The 21,026-nt window shown below is 42.9% G+C and overlaps 1 protein-coding gene across 1 annotated transcript in view; it reads left to right on the top strand.

The window, feature by feature from the left end:
• The window catches only part of DHX8 (DEAH-box helicase 8), a 318,773-nt gene that overhangs the window by 39,119 nt on the left and 258,628 nt on the right, over positions 1-21,026 (top strand). The window contains exons 4-5 of the mRNA XM_086924012.1: positions 15,063-15,154; positions 16,525-16,634. Coding sequence (XP_086780138.1) covers positions 15,063-15,154; positions 16,525-16,634 — 202 coding nt within the window. The remainder of the gene's footprint in view (positions 1-15,062; positions 15,155-16,524; positions 16,635-21,026) is intronic.

Genomic DNA, 21,026 nt, shown 5'->3' with positions numbered 1-21,026 from the left:
GTAGAGGATCTACTCCCTCAGTTACCAAAATTCTGTAAGGCTTTTACCCAGGAACCCTGTGGTTCCCTGCACAGCTTCCTCCTCTCTCCTCTAAGCCAGTTATTGGATAATTTTTATTCTACATTAGGCAGTTCACTAGCTCGCTTCTTTGAATTAGGCTTTCCTGGGCTGTTCAGTTAATTGCTGGGGACGTAGCCCCACTGTCTTGCTTCCTCGGCACTCAGCACTGCCGCCTCCCGCTCCCCCACTACCCAGCTTACTTGTGGGGCGTGTTGAACTATTTGTTCCAGGCGCGCTTCCACTGTGCAGCGCTGGGCCGAGGGGGCCGGGTTGATGATTAGCGCGTTGCACTGGCTCCGGTAACTGGGGCGTGAGGGGGCTGTGTGCGCTTTCTATCTTCAGGTGCGCTTCCGCTTTCCAGTGCTGGGCGAAGGGGGGGCCTCGCCGACGATCGGCGCATTCACTCCTCGCTCCACTGGTGAAAGGCTGTCCCGCCTCCCGCCGGTTCTCCTCAGCTTCCTCTGAGAAGCGTCAACACCCCACCGGGCATGCGCGATGCTCTTCTGCACTCCGCCTCTCAAGACGCGCTGCTCCTCGGCGCCTGCGCGAACCTCGCCTCTCCGGATAAACGCTGTTCTCCTTGGCCTGCCCGAACCTAGGCCCCTCCTGCTCACAATAGCGGACGCGCTTAAGACATGCGCGGAAGCGCTTCCTTCTCGATTGACGCGGCCGGTGCCCCCGGGGTCCCACAGCCGATTGTAGCAGCGCCGCTGCTCCTCCTCAGTCACTTCCCACTCCGGCTTCTCAGGAAGGATGTGCACACACGGCGCCCTCGCTCTTCAGGTCGCTATGGTGCCACAGACACCCGCCTTCACCACAGCTGCTCCACAACACCGGTAAGCGCAGCGCTGAGTATGGGAAGTCAGGGATCCCCTCTGTAAAGAATGTTCTGAGGGGGTTCACCAGAGTTCAGATTTAGAAGGGTCTTCCTTCTCCAGTAGCTTAATTTCCTTGACAGCAACTGATGTTTTGAGAGGGATTGGTCAAAGGTTAAAGGGGGAACAACCCTCTGAAGAAACTGTCAGCCTCAGAGACAAACTAGCTGCTCTCAGTGTGTCCACCTCCTCTCACCACTGCCTCACTCCTCCACTCTTGGGTCAGCACAAAATGGCTGCTGGTCACTGGCCTTATATAGGGTGGCCTGAGACCTGCAGAAGTCTCTAGTTAATTCCAGAAAGTTCCCTAATGTTATCCTATGGACCTGTCCTCCAGTAGTGTCCGTTATGGCAGTTGGTGGACACCATTTTAGGTCTCTGGAGATCCCTAGATTTTCAAGGGGGCTGACTAGGCCTCACAGGTTATGAGGGAAAAATGGCGTCATCGCCAAGGAACACCTAGCCCCCTGACAGCATTAAAAATTCCTGATGGACATGTGTAAAAATAAAAATAGAAACTCTGGGAGGCTAAGGGGGACAAAAATAAATAATAATGGTTAGAGTCTCCCCAGAAGCAGACAGGTCTAACAGTCCCTTAATATCAAATAGCTGAACTGCACCCCAACCCTCAGCTACTTCATAAAATCCCTAGGCATTACAATAGACTCAAATCTAAACATGCAAGCACACATACAGGCTGCAACCAGAAGCGCTAACCTACATCTGCATCTTCTAATTAAACGAAAACCATTTCTACCGCCAGAAGATCTCAAAACAGCAGTTCAATCTCTAGTGCTCTTAAAACAGGATTATGGGAATGTCACACTCTTAGGTCTACCTAAAGCAAGCCTAATCTCAATGAAATTGACAATAAATGCAATAGCAGCACTCTTAACAAGCACACGTCACTAGGATCGCTTTTCCATATCACCCAGAGCCCTCAACTTGCTCCCAGTTGAAGCTAGAATGCAACTAAAGGTTGCTTGCATAACACACAAAGCTCACAACAATTCTGGTCCTAAATACTTGGCGAATACAATCAGCTATCAGGTGGTGAAAGGGTCTCTAGAAGTGCAAAATCCATCCTACTAGAACCACCCAGCTTCAAAAAAAGGTAAATATGCAGCCACACTTTCGTGCTATCTGCCCTAAAAATGTGGAATTCCCTGCCACAATCAATATGATCTTCAAGAAAGAAGTTAAAGCCTTTCTACTAAAAAAAGTGTCTTAAGAGAACTCCTTGTAAACTGTAACTCAAACTATCATATATTGTATTCTATTGTTTTGGAAAATGCTCTCTGAAAACTATGTACAGCGGATCAGAAGTGTAAAGCGTTTTACTGTACTGCAACTACTTTTTCAAATCTCTCTTTCTACAATGCTCTGATACCGTTATGGTCATGTTCGCACTTTAAAAAACACTATAAATAAAATGATTCATAAAAATAAATTTTACCAGTTGTAAACTTCTGAGTAAAGTGCAATGATGATTGGAAAGCTGTCTATACTATTTAAAACCACAAGTACAGTCTTTGTAGGCCCGGCTGGGTGATTTAGGCCGGTGGTTTTCTTTGCAGGGCAAGTGATTACTGGAGAATTTAGTCCTTTAGACAAGTATTTTTGTTTTTTTTAAATAATCCCACCCCTCCTTTTTTTTGTCAGGTAGCAGCCGCAGCAGCCCATGCAGGCAAGAGCGGTTGGCAGTAAGGCCAAGTGGGGGTGGGGTGGGGTATTTTAACAGATGATGATGAGGGAAAATTAGTTATTTATTTAATCTTCCCTCATGGTTGTCTGTCGAAATCCCCACTGCTCTTACCTGCACTGACCGCGGCTGAATTGTGAATTATAATTCCTAAAGGTGAGGTAGGACTTCAGACTAATCAGAGCATATGTTTCAGAGTGGGGCGAAAACCTTTCATTTCCATCTGGCATAGGTAGGTAATTAGGCAGCTGAACAGAACACAAACTAGAATAAGAGTGAGCTGTGACCAATATAGTGTTGCCGAACTTTGTAAGGCCAAGATGCGAGGGTGATGACAAGTTATTACCATTGATTTGGATTGCGTTTGTATAGTTATGAGTGCTATGAGTTTAACAGAGACTATTGGGCAGGGAAAGGGCCCTTTTGGGGTCCTGATAGGGTGGTCTCCTGGGAGGGTCAACAAGGTAGGTGTGGGTAAAGTAGAACAGAGAGGATCCAAAGATGAGAGAATTCAATATCCAGATCATATGCTAAGATCAGATCTGCTATATCAGTTACCTGTTTTGCAACTGATTTGCAATTGTGCAGCATGCATTTCAGTGTTGCCACTGTTTTGTGAGTTGTTGTGGTGGACGTTGTATTCGTAGCTATTGGCATCAGGTTGTTGTGGTTGACTTGTGGGTTATGTCCTCGGTTTTTGTGGTTGGAGATCTTGTCGATGGGGATGTTAGATGTAGTGTAGAGGGAGGTTGTTTTCTGTGCTCTGATAGTAAATTAGCAGAGTTCTTATCTCTTTTTCTGAGTGGTGATTGTTCATTCTTATTGGCTGGTGAAGCTTGTTGTCTCTGGAAGTAGTGAGTCTGCTGCTGTAAATACGTTTTATGCTAGACGGCTAGTTTGTGCCCTTGACAGTGGGTATGTATATCTTCTCTAGTGTGAGTAGAAGTGCGCAGACTTTCTTTTTGACCCAATATATGTCTTCCCTGAGTAGTTGTAAGTCGTTGTTGATTTGGTTTATGTGAAGTTTGTGGGCATGCTACATTATCTTACTTTGTGAGTGTTTGATCATTTTTGTGCCCAGTCTGTGGTTTTGATTCCATTCCTGCTCTTTGCCTAGGAGGTGTTTCTTGGGTACTGACCCATTTTCTGTTATTGGGTAGTTCCTTCTTGGTGTGAGAGGGCTGATTGCAGAAGGGCCTGTTTGGAGTTAAAGAGAAGCTGTGTAGATTGTCTGGCTACGACTGCCGTTGGGTGTAGTACTTTGGGCAGTGGTGTTGGGTATAGGGTTGGCTAGGAGTCCGGGTATAAGACCGTTCACTAGAAGGTTTATTTGTGACTGATTGGGGTCTTAGGGAAGCTGTAGGATAAGACACGCACCGTTCAGTAAACCAGAAATTGAAAAGATGAAGGATTGTTGCGTGCAAACCAGGGCTTCGCTGTCTGGACAAATCAGTGTTGAGATAAACACAAAGTAGCAATCTCCCGGTGGGAGTTGTCCCCTAGTGCACCGCATTATGTGATACCCGTAGGTATGATAAGGTTCAAACAAACACCAAGTTAATTCCAAATTAATTTGTAATTGTAGTATTCATTTTTTCATTGCAAATTCATTTTCTCTTCCATGTGGTACAAGTATTGCTTAAACGTCAGTAAATACATCCACAATTTTTCTTTCTACATCCCTATGCATTTCGGGCTTGTTCAGTCCTTCGTCAGGGGAATAGTCTGTAAACAAATAAAAACGGACTGTTTACAGGGATGATATATCCTGTACACAATTAAAGTATAAACAAAAATGTTTCCAATACAGATCAGACGATCTCCGTGATTTTAAGGAGCGTGATGTGCAATAAATAACAATCGTGATATGTGCCAGCAGTTCGGTAATCGTCGGGTTTGAGTATTACAGTGAACTACGATTAGTGCGAACAATAAGAGGGAAAACCGTAACCAAGGTGAATTGAAACTGAAATGGTGCCATTATGTAAAGAGTGTAGTCTGGAGAAGTAAACATCAAGGTGATCGAAAATACCAAATTTAAGGTGCCAATAAAGTTTAAAATAACGCCCAAAACAAATACTCACTAAAGACGCGATGTTAACGCGCTGAGTATCACAAGTTTCTACTCGCGTGTGCATTTCGATCTAACTGATGTTCTTACTTAATGCAGCACGCCCGGTGCATTCAGGTAAACATCAACGATGGACTGTTAAGCAGTCCGAAGTGTGGGGGCCATATTGAAACAGTAAAGGAACGGTTGTGAGAATGAATAGCAGTGAAGCGTGCGGGGGCCATTATGAAACAGTAAAGGAATGGTTGCGGAACTGATAAACAATGAAGCGTGTAAGGGCCATATTATGGTGGTATAGATAACCAATTCGCATAAAGCAAAAGAAAGAAAACCCAGTCGTGAGAAATGTCAGTGCATTTCAGAAAGTGAAGAAAAATATAAATAAAAAATAAAATGTATATACATTCATATGCAGTAAGAAGCAAATTAATACTGGATAAATCTAACGGTCATAAGTTGGAAACATCATAAGTCAAAGATAACAAAGAAATTCCATTCGATCATTCAGCCCTTTGGGCTGCATCGTGCTCAAGTAACGTATCCAAAAGTTTTCCCTTTGTAACAATTTGTTCTTAGGATTCATGCCCTCCTGATTAACAACATTCTCCAAGATCATGAATTGTAGCTGAGCTACATTGTGCCTGCGTTCAAGAAAGTGCATAGCTACAGATGATTTCGTATTAGCAGTTCTTATATTGCTCTTGTGCTCTAAAATTCGGATTCTTATCTTCCTTTCCGTGTGTCCAACATAGCACAAGCCACATGGGCACTTCAGTAGGTAGATCACATTTGACGTGTTACACGTCGCATTCACCTTAAGTTTGATTTTGTGACCTTTCATGGGGTGATGTAAGATGTTACCCTTAATGACATTATTGCAGTTACTGCAATTATAACATGGTTGGAGTCCTTTATACCTAGAAGTTGGGCTTTCGGTCTTAGGATTGGTTAACAGTTTTTTGATATTAGGACCACGGGTGTAGGCAAAAATGGGTTTGTTGTCAAACAATCCTCTGAAATCAGGTTCCTTGCTCAGTAAGGACCAATGTCTTAAAATGATGTTTCGATATGTATTGCTCATGGTGGAATATTTGGAAACCACTGTCATACGTTTTTGTTCCATTTTAGATTTTGATGTGAGCAGATCTTCTCTCTTCATAAGCTCACACCTAGATCTGGCATTGTTCACAATTTCATCAGGATATCCTCGATCCCTAAATCTTTGACACATGATATCCATTTGTTGTTCGCCATCAGTGTCGTTGGAGACAATACGTTTGACAATACGTTTGATTCTCATAAGTTGAGACAAAGGAAGATTGTTCCTAAGGTTCTGCCTGTGAAAACTCGTGTAGTGAAGAGTGCTATTGCGGTCCGTTTCTTTCCTGTATACAGTAGTTCGAAATTTCAAGTTCTCCATTGTTACCTGTACATCAAGGTAATTTACACTATTCCGATCATAAGACAATGTAACTTGTATTCAAATTTTCCAAAAAGTGTACCAGTTTCCTTTCCGATCCAGACCATAGTAAGAAAATATCGTCATTATAACGAATATATAGCCTCCCAGATTGGACCCAATCTGGTAGGTTGAGGATGTTGTTCTGTTCAAAATAGTGCATGAATAAATTCGCATAGACTGGGGCGGCACAATTGCCCATCGAAGTCCCGTTAAGTTGTAGGTAGCATGTGTCTCTCCAGGTGAAATAACTTTGATACAATGTGAATCCTAATAGTTCCATCAAAAAAGGTTGAAGTTTCGGGCTGATGTCAGAATTCAAAATGGTATTTTCTATGGCTTCAATCCCCAAGTTGTGTGGGATAGACGTGTATAACGCCTTAACATCAACCGTACATAGCCAATATTCTTCACAGGCTGATAACTCCAGATTTTCAAGTTTGTTCAGGAATTGAGTGGTGTCCCGTATGTATGTAGGTGTTCTCACCACCAAAGGTTGTAGATGCTTATCCAACAGTTTCCCAACTGGTTCGTGGATACTGCCCCTTGCGGAGACAATTGGTCTGAATGGAGGTCTCTTTAGGTCCTTGTGGACCTTCTGAAGCATGTATAGTGAAGGGGTTTTAGGATCTTCCTGGGTCAAGAACCGTTTAGTTATCTCTGTGATGATGTTATCTTCCAAGGCCTTTAACAGAATGGTTTCAAGTGTTTGTTTGAATTCATCAGTGGGGTTTCTGTCTAATGGTGCGTAGGTGGTGAGATCCATTACATGAAGGTGTACTTGTTGGTAATAAAATTCACTGTCCATTATAACTAAGGCGCCACATTTGTCAGCATTTTGGCAGATTATGTCTGTGTTCTCAGCCATCTTCTTCAACAAGGTTCTTTCCTTAACAGTCAAATTACTGTGTTTTAGTTTGGTTTGAAACTGTAAAGTTGTTATGTCTAGTTTCACCAAGTTCTCGAAAGTGTCAATCAGTTTGTGACTGATAGGAGCCATGAAAGTGCTACGTGGACGTAGGTCCAACAAGGTACTATCAGGTTGAGGTTCAACTGTGATTATGTTTTCAAAGTAGTGACGAAGTCTGATATTTCTCATCAATTTAAAGAAACTCCCTTCTATTTCAAGAGTGTTGGAGTTGGGGGTAGGTACAAATGATTGACCCTTTTGTAATGTCTTCATTTCCAGTCCAGTGAGTGTCTGTGAGGAGATATTGATGACTAAGTTGTTAAATTCAGTCATTTCCTCTTGCCTTTCTTTTTCTCTGGTTCTTTTGTTTTTTCAACAGTTTTTTCCCCTCCGGGTTCTTCCTGTGCCTCTCAGCCCCCTTCTAAAAAAGGAACCACAGGTTCAGAAGTGGTGACATTCTCCGATGTGGTGGTGGGTCTAGAAGGTTGTTTATTTGGTTGTACATCACTGTCAGATGAAGAAGTCTCTGTGGCAGAGTAAGGATTATACGCTTTGGGTTGGCGTCGGCGGGCATACACTTCTGCCCAAGTGTACACCTCGCGGAGCTTATAATCTATTGTGCCCCTTTTATATTTGCGTATTTTCCTTTCCTGAATGTCTTGGGTGTATTTGTCCAGTTGAGTGTTCAAGTCCTCCAACATTTTAGTATAATCAGATGTTTCCATCATCTCCGATAAATCCTTTTTGGTGTTGATGATCTCTTCATTCAGTTCCTCTTGCGTTTTTGAGAGCTCCTCCACAATCAATAAAATAAGATCGAGCGAGCATTTATTAAGGATCGTAAACCACCTTTCAACGAATCGGGTGTTGTTTTTACATAATAAGGGTTTCAGTGGGACTCGCAAGCCCCTGGGGATACGTTGAGCACGGTGGTAACTCACCAGGGTACTCGCGTGAAGTCTCTGGTTGGCTTCTTTTTTGAGTAGGTACAGTAATTGTTTAATATTATTTTCTTTACTCTTTTTGTTAGAAAAAGGAGTAGTATCTTCTCTGATCAGTCCGTAGATTTTTGTGGCATCAACAGTAGTGAAAGCAAAAGTATCGGCTTTTGAGTCCGTTAAATTGGTTATATTGTCAAAATTCATTTTGATTGGCGTGCAGCGTCTTTGAGTCAGAAACAATAATACAAGTGTAGGATAAGACAGGCACCCTTCAGTAAACCAGAAATTGAAAAGATGAAGGATTGTTGCGTGCAAACCAGGGCTTCGCTGTCTGGACAAGTCAGCGTTGAGATAAACACAAAGTACCAATCTCCCGGTGGGAGTTGTTCATGACAAGGTCAACTCGTCAAACGCACAGCGCAGGTAAAACCCATGACGAGCTGACCTTGTCATGAGCATGAAAGGGGTTAAAGAATGTGGGAACCATCGGTACATCAGAACGACCGCACGAACTACGAGACGCCGGGACCACACATACAGCACTTACTTCATCTCTTTACTTTGATTGAAAATATTGGACCTTTGGCACATCTTGAATATATGATCTTTTCTTCTTTATTGAAAACTATTTCTGAAAACAAAAGTTTAAAGACCAACCTGAAGCTGTGCCATACAGATACATTTAAATCAAGCCCTGAAGAAGTTCGGTTTCGGACGAAACGCGTTGGCTATTGGTTTTTATCTACAATTGTGAATAAAAGGATTGCTTAAAGAAGAAACTTGACTTTGGATATTCTTGGGAGAACAATTGGATCTCTTTGTGAACATATGCATATTAAGCATTTATATTGTGTTAACTAATTGTTCGGGTGTGCAGGGTCAACTTGTGCAATTTGATGTGTAAAACAAAAAGGATTTTTTGTTTTATGATTTTGGGATCTAGGGGACTGTATCCCAGACCATCTGCACCCACACATATGAATACATTAGGAACTTGGTCACCGGTGCGGGCATAATAGCCTCAATCCCCGTTGCTTGTCTGAACCAAGTACATCAGAAGTGTGTCGACCATTGCATGCTCTTAGTCCATGAGTGGTCAATAGACTTGTTATTTGAAGCGCTAAGGATGTACATCCAACCTGCTTCGCGCTAGATAGCTCGGGGATCTCATTCACCATATCCTCGTCCTCGTGAATGCAGTCCAGCCCTTTTATTGGTTCGTACTCGCAGTTGAAATCTCCCCCTAAAATTATGCCTGTACCTATTTGTGTTTTACTTAAAACCTGCTCCAGTTGGGCAAATACCTGTGATTCCTTAGATACCAGACCAGGGCAATTATATAAATTAAAAATATTCAGAACCCAAAATATTCAGAACCCTGTTATTGTTGCTCACTATTTGTATGCCCAATATATCAGGGGAATTTGTCTCTACCTGTTTTATAATACCATTAATGGTGACTTTTGTCTAAATCAGTAGGCCCCCTGATGGCCTGCCTTTTTTTAGACGGAATTGCACCAATACAAAAGGTTTTATATCCTGCTCGATGGATCATTTTGGTGGCCCAAGTTTCCTGTAATAAACATATGTCGCTTTTTTCCACATATTCGTTCCACCCCGGGTCTTTTGTGTTCTTTGTCAAGCCTGCGATGTTCCATGAAATTATTTTTAGACTTACACTATCTTTTAATTGATCTCGTGGTCCATTAATCCCACTTGGATTAGAAACCAAAGCTTTTATGGATGCGACATCTCCGCAACCTTTACAACAAATTTCTTCCCTGTTGCTGTTTATAGTTTCGGGGTTTTAGAATTAGACCCTACTTCTTCTCCCTTCTCCTTGGGTGGGCTTTTCTGTATGAGTGGCGAGGGCAGTCAATCCACTCCATCTAACTGTGACAGCTCCTGGAATCTATTGTGTGTCACTATTGAGAATTGCATTATTATTAGCAACACCAATAGCTCAAACTTTCAATAATGCGAGACAGATTGCTTTGCAAATGCTTGTTTAGCTTTGAAGCTATATCCATGTGAGAGACCACCTAAGCCCGCTCTTCTGCACCACTTCTTCCACCCAGATGCAACTCCTTCACTATATTCGAGGTTCCTCACCCATACAGTGTTTTTTTCTTGCCAAAAAGTACCTTTGGTGGCATAGATGGAGCACATTCAGTGAAATTGTGCAATGCCGGCCAGCCCGGCTGAGATGGCATCACGTACCTGCCAACAGTGTTTTAATTTTTGAAAGACAAAGCAACAAAACCGGACTTTATAGTTGAAAAAGTGAAAACTTTATTTCCAGAAGAATTGGTAGCTTTCGCCTTTGATGTGGGTGACATGTTTTTTTTCTGCTTGTTGCCACCATGCTGACTTCTGGTTTGTTTTGTCTGGACTGAGAATTGAATCAATAGAGTTTGTTTTTTGTATTTTTCACAATATATTCATAAAACTTCAGCGTAACATAATCAATCAGAGTACTAAACAGTTCTCTGAAAATATATTACATGTTTGTCTCATTGCATGAGTGAAATCAACCAGTCCTACATTCTTCAAACCCTAATGAGGGTTCACTATATCTTGTGTAATATATTGCATGAAAATAATATTGCATCCCCTATTTTGACTACCATGCTATCATTGCAGAAATTAGATGTTGAGTTAAGAACTATGAGCGCTCTTAGCTACGTGCAATATTTCTATGTAATTCTATGGTCAAATTGTTCAGCCAGCATGGTTATTTGACGTACTAGCAATCGTGTTTTGTCAAAAGTCTCCTATAGCATTTTAAATATTCCTTCCTTATAATCATTCTAAACTTCTATGTGTGTTTACAGTTATGTGCAATATTTGTATGTACTTTTATGGTCTATTGTTCTCAAGACCTAATAAAGGTTTTTGATTGATTGAGTTTAGAACAGTAAATATATACTTAACTTTATACTTACCATGGTGATATAGTGGTATGCAATATTAAGTTCACATTGTTTACTCAATAGTGTTTTATGCAACATTCCCCAAAGAGATAACTAAGAAGTGCCAAATAGTTGCAAAATATAAACAGACCAGTAACATAAAGGGTGACAATGTGGTATATGATGAAATAAAGGCACTGACAAAAATATTTTTTTTAAAAATATTCAAAAAGTATTTTGGAAGCAAAATGTACATTTTTTAATAAAGCACTGCTTGGGGTTTGCCAGAGTTCAATGGGGTTTAATAAAGGACCTCAATGGAAAAATGGCTTGGTGAAGTAAGAGCCTAGTGCAAGCTCATGGCTAGATACAATATGTCACCAGCTCACTTGTGAATTCATCAACACCATTGCCCCAAATTCATTGATGCCTTGACTTACCGAGCTGAGATTTCTCGGAACAAAGACCTTGTATATTTGGCTCTACTTGAAAGCATGTGGTCTAGTCCTTTTTTAGGCATGGTTCATGTCTCCATCCTCTCTTTAACCAAGCATTTGCAAAGCCAACCGGTTTCACCTTTGTGACACCTACTGGTTTTGTCAGGAATTTATTTTCAACGTCTTGCACAGCAACACATGATGAAACTCAGTCAATGCCAGTGAACTATGTTTTGTTTCTACTTACTTTGCTGAAGTGCCTACTATGTCAATACCGCGCTCTTTAGTGCTCTGAAACACCTATTTCCAAAGCACTATGGGCATCCACTTTGAAGCTTTTTTATTAGCATTAGCTTTTGCTGGCAGCGCATGCGCACTGTAGGTGGAATCCAAAAATGGCACTTAAGGCACTCCTGCTATGAGGATGCCCAAACATTTCCGCTAAACAGCAGACTGTTAAGCTACAAAGCTGAAAACAATATGTGTATTCCATATCGAGGCCCATATACTTTGGAATTAAAGTTCCAGTTTGTGTAAAGAAAAACACACAGTGAAATGTAAGTTTACATCATCTCTTGACCCAAGCAGTGGTCTGGTTATAGCAATGGCTTTACTGGCAGACCTCTAAATTTACATAATAGTGAACTGTGGGACACAGAGCTCCTGTGCCAGTACACGAATGCTGCTTAATGTCGGTTTTTGCTCCCTCGTTACATAATGCAAGCATAATGGCAAGCAGCTGACTGACTTCTAATCACTAGCAGAAATAAAAAAAAAAACTCAGAACCAAGAGGGCTCACCCCCCCACGTCCACCCTCCCCCACTCCCCTGCCTTTGGCCCTTGGATGTATTCTCACTGCCTGAACCCTTCTGAGACAGAAGAAATCCTGTACAAGACATGTTGAAGCTTAATGTCTTCATGAAAAGTGACACGGACGTGATGAGTGGTGGCGACACAAAGGTGTGCTTAGTAGACGCTGGTTATTATTTTCACGAAAGCTCATTAACTATGCCACCATTAATTCTCTCTGGAATGTGCAAAATGCGCCCTACATCCCGAGTCACATATTACTGAGATCGTGACTTAGTTTTCCAAATGCAGAGTGCTCCTGATCTGCAATGAAGCTTTCCTATCAGAATTCACACGTGTTCACATCGATATTTGTTCACATATATTACCTCTTGCTGGACGACTTTGTTGCGATTACTGACTCGACCTAGCATTAAACCAACATCATTCAGAGAGCAGCATTTTTTTGAGAAAATTGTATTGGAAAAAACGTAATTTCAAATACAAAACAAGTTGCATCTTCCGTAGACGCGCTCTGTGATGGGGAGGGGGAGGAGAGTTGGAGCAAGGAAAAGGCACTCAGAGTGGCCATAAAGTGCGTGCAAAGTAAAACAAGACGCGCAGCCGTGTGAGCAGTCTTCACTTTTTCAAGCACTGCACTCGTGCTTGTGGCGTGCCGCTGTGTGCTCCCGCAAGGTGGATGCCTCCCCACAAGCACGAGTGCAGTGCTTGAAAAAGTGAAGAACGACGGCTAAAGGCCCTCCTATGGAGCGCATGCGCGCTGCAAAGGCGAGACCTAAAAAAACACTAGACTGTGGAGAAAAGATGAGTTTTAATTGCTCTGCGACAGGCCAAGTAATTTTCCATGGCACAAATAGAGTATGGTAGAGCATTTCACAGCTTGGCAGCCAAAAGACGGAAGGAGCGTCCGCCTGACCGTACCTTCCTTGTACGAGGCACAATAGCCATATGTTGTCCAGCGGAGCGAAGCTGGCGCGTAGGGTGGTAAGATGACAAACAGATTGGTCAAGATGGCCAGAGAGGAGAGTTTCAGGATTTTAAATGCAGTACAGAGGACCTTAAATTCGACTCGGTTGGTGACAGGAAGCCAGTGCAACTGGCAGATGGCCGTAGAGATGGGACAGGTTCTGGGGAGGCCCAGCAGGGTTCTAGCCGCCACGTTTTGGACTTGCTGTAATCTCAGGGTTTCAATCTTATTCACCCTTAGGTACAGTGCATTGGCATAGTCCAGGCTTGATAGAATGGAGGCCTGGATGATTATTTGCCTGACTGATGGGTCAAAGAACCCAAACGACAGTTTAAGCCCCCTAAGTATACCAAAGCAGGTCCTGGTGACTTTTTTGTTTTGGAGCTGAAAATTAAGACCCAAATCTACCCAGACTCCGAGATCTTTCACCACCTGCTTAGGAGTAGGTGCACATCCCAGTATAGTTGGCCACAACCAGTCCCCCCATAGCTCTCGATGGTTACCCACCAGCCGGACCTCTGACTTGCTGGAGTTAAAGTGGAGACAATTATCAGTCATCCACTCGGCAACAGCCGTGAGATTGTCCCGAAACTTAGATGCTGCACTCCCAGAGTAGTCGGAGAGGGCTACCACTAGCTGTGTTTCATCAGCATATTATACGATGGTAAGCTCTCTGCTCCTTGCTAAGACTGCAAGGGGTTGAACGTAGAGATTGAAAAGCAGAGGGCTCAGAAGGGAGCCTTGCGGAACCCCTTGCTTATTGGCATGGTACGTAGGGGTTAAAGGGGGGGGCTATAACCTGGAAGGTCCTATTTGAGAGAAAGGAAGCACACCAGGTCAAAGCTGGGCCCACAACTGCTTCTTTTAACCTGCGTAACAAGATCTGGTGAGAGACCGCGTCGAATGAGGTGCTGAGGTCTACCAGAATCAGCGCCGACTCATCTAACGTGAGCCTGAGATGTTCGGTGACCGCCAGGAGAGCAGACTCCGTACTGACCTGAGCGGAGACCATTCTGATAGATGTCCAAACAGTTGTTTTCTTCCAGAAATCTGGCAAGAATGGAATAGACATAGGTCTCGGTGATCTTGGCAATCCATGGGAGGATAGAGATCCAATGATAAGTATCCAGGTTGGCAGCGCCCAGGGTAGGCTTCTTAAGCAAAGGAGTCACCTTTGCTTGCTTCCTAGAATTGGGAACTGTCGCACTGGTCAGAGAGTTGTTAATCACCTGTCTTAGAGGTGACCATAGCAAAGGCAACCATCTCATTAACTGGTCAGGTTTGAGAGGGTTGGAAGGGGAGCCTGATTTGATCTTGGAACATATTAACCGTAGCTCCTCCAAGGAAACCTGTGGGAATGAATCCAAAGTATGAGCAGGGGTGGACCCGAGACAGGATCGGAGCTCATAGCAGTGTGCATGAAGGATAGGTAGATGTTCTCCACTGTTTCAACAAAGAAAGTAGCCAGAGCCTCACATTGCTCATTAGAGGAAATAGGGGCACAGCCGGACCCCTTGCCATTTTAGACTTTTCAATATAGAAAAGATATTTTTAGAGGGGTTGCCACTGCTCCTAATTTCCCCAGAGAAATACGCCGCACGTGCGATCTTAGATTAAATCCTTTTGTTTATGTATTTATTTATTACTTTCTTCCGGTTTCATCTATTATGGTCTGAAATGACAGCATGACTCTTAGACAGATACAGAAACATGCAACAATTTCAACAGAACTGACTAAAACTATCATACTTTCAGACTTGATAAAATATGTACAGTTGAGTAATATTGGCTACTGGGCTTCTGGACTCCAAATTGTGCTGTAGCATATACTATATAAGAAAAATGTTCTTCTTGCATCACTGTTATAAATCATTTCTGATATTTACAGATGTATTTCTTACTTTCATTTCAAACCAGAAGGCCTTCTTAAACCAAAATCCGAAAAAGAAAAGTTGAAGGAGCTCTTTCCAGCACTTTGCAGGCCTGACATTCCAGCTGTGAAAGTTAAAGTGAGTACAACTGTCACCATCACATTCAAAGAGGTAGATTGTTTCTGTCCCTAGGGCACCAATCAAAGGGTTTCTCCAAAAAAGGCATATGTACTCCCGGCAAGATGAGCAATGCTGAGACATTCATTTTAGTTGTTACTAAAAGATTACTGGAAACACAAAGGTTGAGATACTAGATTAAACAGTTATGGATTGAACAGTATTGATTCCGTAACACTGTGACCCAAATGAATGGCAGTTAACACATGTGCACCTCTTTTGCACATCATTTTATACAATGTAATTTGCACTCTTTTTATTACGAGGTTCTCTAGAACAAGGTGGACAATGTATGCTTCCATTTGGGAATAAATAAATAATTAGTTAGATTTCTCTGCAATTTAGTGATTCTTTTGTGTAATTTCAAAATTAATAAAGTTTTTTTGTTGATTTAACCAGAGATGTTACGAATGAGAACTTGTTTAAAAGGTGCAGATAGAGTGGAAATTAATATTTCTGTTAGACAACAGGCTAACCAAATCATGACAAATGGCAACAGTTCTTTAATAATTACAAATTAATCTGGTTACATGGTCCTCTAATGTTCATATCTGACAGTCATGTCTGTTGATATGTGGTGCAAATGTGACAGTCAGTTTTTGAACTTCTACAATGTTGAAGTGCAGAATGGCTTTTGAATTGGGTTGAATGTGTTCTTTAGATAGTCTGGTTTCTCAGATAGCCTGCTAAAATAATGTAAAGTGGTCTGGTGAGTATACTGGTAGATTGTAAAGTGATCTTTTACTTACGCTTCTTCATACATCTGTTAATTTTTCTTATCTGTGTACCACAAATCAGTTCATCGGTCTCCAGTGTGGCTGCGTTTTATGTGCAGAACAGTACACACCCACATTTTGTTTTAACTGGATCTCTTCTACATGCACCATTTTTTGACCATGTTCTGTTGCAGAATGGCATGCATGATGTTTGTTAAGTTATCTTTATAACGTGTTTTTGAATTCCAAACAATTCATATGTGCACTATATTTCCCATACCAGAATATTCAACAGGCATAGGTCCATTGGTTTAAAATGTTCTCTTACCGCAAAGGAGCAATACAATAAGTTTATTATGTGCAGGGGCTACTTGCCTTATGGTAGGCACTGCTTACTCCAAAAGCTCGTCCTGTATCTATCTCATGATTCCTGACTCCTGAGTCGCTGCAGTTTCTTGGAACACTTTGTGTGACTTATCATGCGTTGCTTGATACTTCTTGGAGGTCACCTTTTAACTTTACCTTGACTCGTGGTCCAATGATCCAGTTCTGTAAAACCTTAAAATATTGCTTGATTATTACTGTTATTGATGTAAAATATCTTCATCTCAACAGATGATGCTCGATGAAGATGATGTTAAAGTAGCAGCTGATGCATTAAAAGAACTTGAAGCTTTAATGCCAGGCGCAATTGGTGACGATAAAAAAAAGAGCAGCAGACACAAGTAAGTTATTTCCTTCATTACATTCTAACACCACTCTTAATTGTTATTGGACTTTAAGAATTATACAGAAATGTAAAATATGGTGCAACTTCCACAGCTTTGAGCTTCATAGGGTTTTGCTTTGGTTACATTTCGTTATTATTAAATGTCGTTATTAAATGTCCATGCTTTGGTTTCATTTCAAGGAGCCTGTGAAGCCGAAATCTTTATACATCTGGTCCCTGTGGTGTTGACTTGTTGCTCCTTATTCTTCATCCCTTGATTAGATTTGTATGTTATTCTTTCCTTGCCTGTTAGTGTATGGGGGGGGGCTGTTTATGCCTGAATTCATTTCTGAAAGTAGAACAGTGGCTCGTGCTTCATCTTTTATTTGCAATGCTGTGGTGCTGATTGTGGAGAAGTGTGGCTCACGGTGTAGAGCAGGCAGACCCGGAAGCTGAGGTCAGACCCGGGACCAGGGTTCAATTCCCGACGCGGCAGGGTCTTGAGCTCAAATGTCCACGGACTCGATAATTCTCGCTTCGGTGCCTGCTCTAATCATGGGTTCTCACTCTGCAACTCTGGGCATTAAGCTTGCTTAATCTCCACAACGGCCCCCTGCGGCGGGATGCCTGGCTTTCACCTTGGGGATGCCCTGTAGGGGCTATCTCACAGGGAAAAGCCAGGACGGGTTCCCAAGGCAAGCGCCGGGAAACCTCCGGGTAGCTGTGCGCTCAATAAATGCAATAATAATAATAATAATAATAATAATTGTGTGTTACTCGTCTTCAAAACATGAAAAAATATATGCTATGCAACAGTTGACTTATAGCGTAAATAAATATATTGGGTCTAATGCCCCAAAGCATTGTCCCATAAAATTATCACTTCACTAAATCAAAGAATCCGAGGCTATCAAGGTTTTCACCAATTGTAGTATTGTCGACCATATTAGTTGGAATTGTTGTTGCTTTGGATTTGTTGCCCATCATTGTTATATATGATTGTGTGCTCATTATTACAGAACACATGAGAAATTTGTGTTTAACAATGCCCTTGCAGTGCAGAGACTATTTTGATAATAACAAAATGCACAATCCCAACATACTGACTTCTCTTTAAGCTGAAATCCTGAATTTTGGTGCTACTGACAAAGGTATGAGCTGTGTTCGCCTGCATTTGGGAGTTTTAAACCGAACTCTGGCAGCATCCCCATGAATGTAACAGCTTTGTTATATTTTATATTTGAATAACTTGATACCGATTAATTCAGATTTTTTTTAAATGTTCAGTAGCAGAGGCTCCTCTACACATCCCTTATGGTGTTCTATGCATTAAGCTTGTCTGACCAGTTGATAGCCAGGTAATGACAGATTTCCAGATATCCATCTAGTTTCATTGAATAGATCCGGCCAATCGTGCCCTTATGAGAGATGGAGGAAAATGAATCTGTGAGAGGACTAGAAGTCAATCTTATTCTGTTGGCTGGGAACCCCCTGAATAACACTGATCTGTAAATACTTAGCCTAATTTTTGGACATCATATGAACTTATAAAAAATTTTAAGTAGAGGGATGTGTCCTCCTGTAAAAGTTGGCATACCACCTACAGTTTGGAATTTGCCCATTAGTGGAATAAATATCATGAGCAAAATTTCCGAAAACCAGGATGTGAGGGATATTAAATCTGTGGCATAGATTCTTCTATAAATATCCGTTTACTGCCAAAGACATAGATTTGTTTTTTTATTGGGAAGGCTCGAAAAAGCCTTTCTGTCAAGATAAGCTGAGCTTTTAAAGAGGGGCTTACGTTGGGCATGAAGGGCTGAATGAGCAAGCAAAAGCTAGCTATATGTTTTCGGTTGATTTTGCCATAAGGTACTGCGCTACTGGTATCGCAGCACCGAATGATGTGATTGGCTGGCTACAACTCTGAAGAAAATGTTACGGCCTCCATTAAAGGACTCGGAGACTTGAAATTGAATAGGCCATTAAGGGATTTAGTCACGGGTGGGGGTTGGAGCTGTGGAGTTGGTCACTTGCGAAGGATTATGTGCAGGGCCTGGACGGCTCTGCTGAATGGATGTTGGTCACCCACAGGTTTCAGTGTAGGGCCTTGCTAGAAGAGGCCAGTCCTTGCAGCCAACGCCCGATGCACACTGCCACAGGTAGTGCGCAACGAAGGTAGGGCACCTCAAATAACATAATTAATAACATAATTGATGACACCATATTTATATATTGCACAAGGTACTGCATGTACACATTTGACTGTATATTATGGTCAAAGCGGAAGCCCTAGAGAAAAGTGTGGCTGTACATGTTGAAATCTATTTGGTGCATGTATTTAAGTGGATTTCCGTTGCAGTACTTTTCCACTTTCTGCCTGGCTTTTGATGCGCCTTTGACTGTAGAGTACTGGGGCCATGCTAATCAGGTTCCCAGTACCAGTATTCTTTCTAAAACTGCACCATGATTGGCACCACCTGTAAGTCCCTAGTAAATAGTACCCTTGGTACCAAGGGCATTGGGACTGAAGAGGGTGCCCTATGTGCCCCTCACCAAGGCCATGCAAACTGCCGCCGCAGCCTGCATGCCTTGGTGCAGACAAAAACGACAACATGGCCCCCTGCCTGTCTGCCATGTCAAAGGAACGTTACCTAAGGTATAGGCAAGTCAACTCTCTAGCAGGCCTTACAAGCCCTAAGGCAGGGTGCACTATAGCTCCGGCGTGGGCATATCTGCTCGAGCAGATATTCCCCTACAATATTTAAGTCTGTCATTAATATTGTAAGTGCCAGGGAAGTCATAGAGAATTCATGGGCTGGAAAATTGACAACTTGAGTTCCCCATCACCACGAAAGCTCCACTGAACACATGAGTATTTGGTACCAAACAACTCCTCTTAATAAACCAACACTGATACCAGTGTTAGATTTATTAAAACATATATCTAAGGCGCACCTCGGGTGCCCCGTGAAAACCTACCTACTCTGGTGTGGGCTCTGACTGGCTGTAGGCAGCTTGCCACTGCCATAAATGTGTCTGGACCACTAGGTCGAGAGCCCCTGTTCTCTGAGGCCAGAAACTAACCCCATTGTGGGCGGAGGTGTCACAACCCCTCCCCCAGAATGAGTACAGTGCTCGCGGGCGAAGTTTCAAAGGCCATTCCGCCTTTGTAATGCAGCCACAGCCTCTGCTGCCAGCAGAAGATAGCAGCCCCCGGTTCAAACCCCCAGGTTTGGCGGGCGAACCGGCTGGAAAACCTATTGAGAATAAAAGGTGTGTCCCCCCTCCCTTCGCCAACTCCACCCCTCAGATACTGGAGGCAAAGTGAAGCACATTTTCAAGTGCCCACCATCTTGAGGATGGTGGGGCTGAGCCATTCAGAACTAGAGCTATGCCCCCCTCCCACGAGAGGGTGGCATAATAGGGGGTTTAGACACCCCAGGTAAGGAACACATTGGTCCCTACTGGTCACTCCCCTAAATCTATTATTTAGGTGGAACCCCAGACCCTGGAATAGGATTTCCGATGACCTATGAAGTGCTGGAGACTGCACCAGTAGAGAAGACTGCAGAAACCAACTGACTTGGCCCTAGCTCTACTGGCCTGTCTGCAGATCTCGACGATACTGCACCCGTCCTGCAGCCCAGCGACCTCCAAATCCTTCGGAGGACAGCCTGCCTTCGACAAAGATCAAGATCTCCTGAGAACAGTGGAGCTGTTCAAGAAGAAAACAACTTTAAAAGAAAAAGAACTCTGTCCTGAGGAACCACGAAACTGCCTCCGGACTCACCTCTGCACCTGACGCCCATAGCCTGAGTCCAAGTGGCCCGCCAGTCCTACAAAGGTTCTCCAGTGATTCCGAGTCAAAATCTACCATGGGCGGAACCCTGCCAGGCTACCTTGAGCTGACGAGCTTGTGGAGATGCACCTGTGCGCCTGTGAGAGGTACTGAGACCTGTAAGAATTGTGGCAGCCTACTCAGCCACCCCAGATGAAAATCGTTTTTTTGTTTATCTCTACTGATGAAGGATATAATCCAGAACACATGTGTCTAGAGTTGTACTGCACTAACCTGCACCAACTTTGGTGGAACACTCCAGCAAAATACCAAGTAAGCATGCACTACAAACTGCATTTACCATAATGCTAAGGGGCGAACTGTGCTGGGAGGTCAGCAGTGTGCTCCCACCCCTTCCACCTTGATGCCTGCAGCCTGACTCTGAAGACCCCCTTCCCCTGACTGCGTCCTGCCCAGTAAGCTGTTCCTAACGCCAAAGGACACCCCTGAACCGCATACCCCAAGGACTTGGGGAGGTTGAACAATGTTGTCCCATATGTCCCCGAGCATCACTAATTACCTGGGCAGCTGTGGGTTTTCTTCGTACGGCCTGAACCTATAGCCTTT

Source organism: Lissotriton vulgaris, chromosome 5 (assembly GCF_964263255.1).
Source record: "Lissotriton vulgaris chromosome 5, aLisVul1.2, whole genome shotgun sequence".
NCBI lineage: Eukaryota > Metazoa > Chordata > Amphibia > Caudata > Salamandridae > Lissotriton > Lissotriton vulgaris.
The sequence above is the reverse complement of the archived record's forward strand: the minus strand, read 5'-3'. Positions and strand labels throughout refer to the sequence as shown.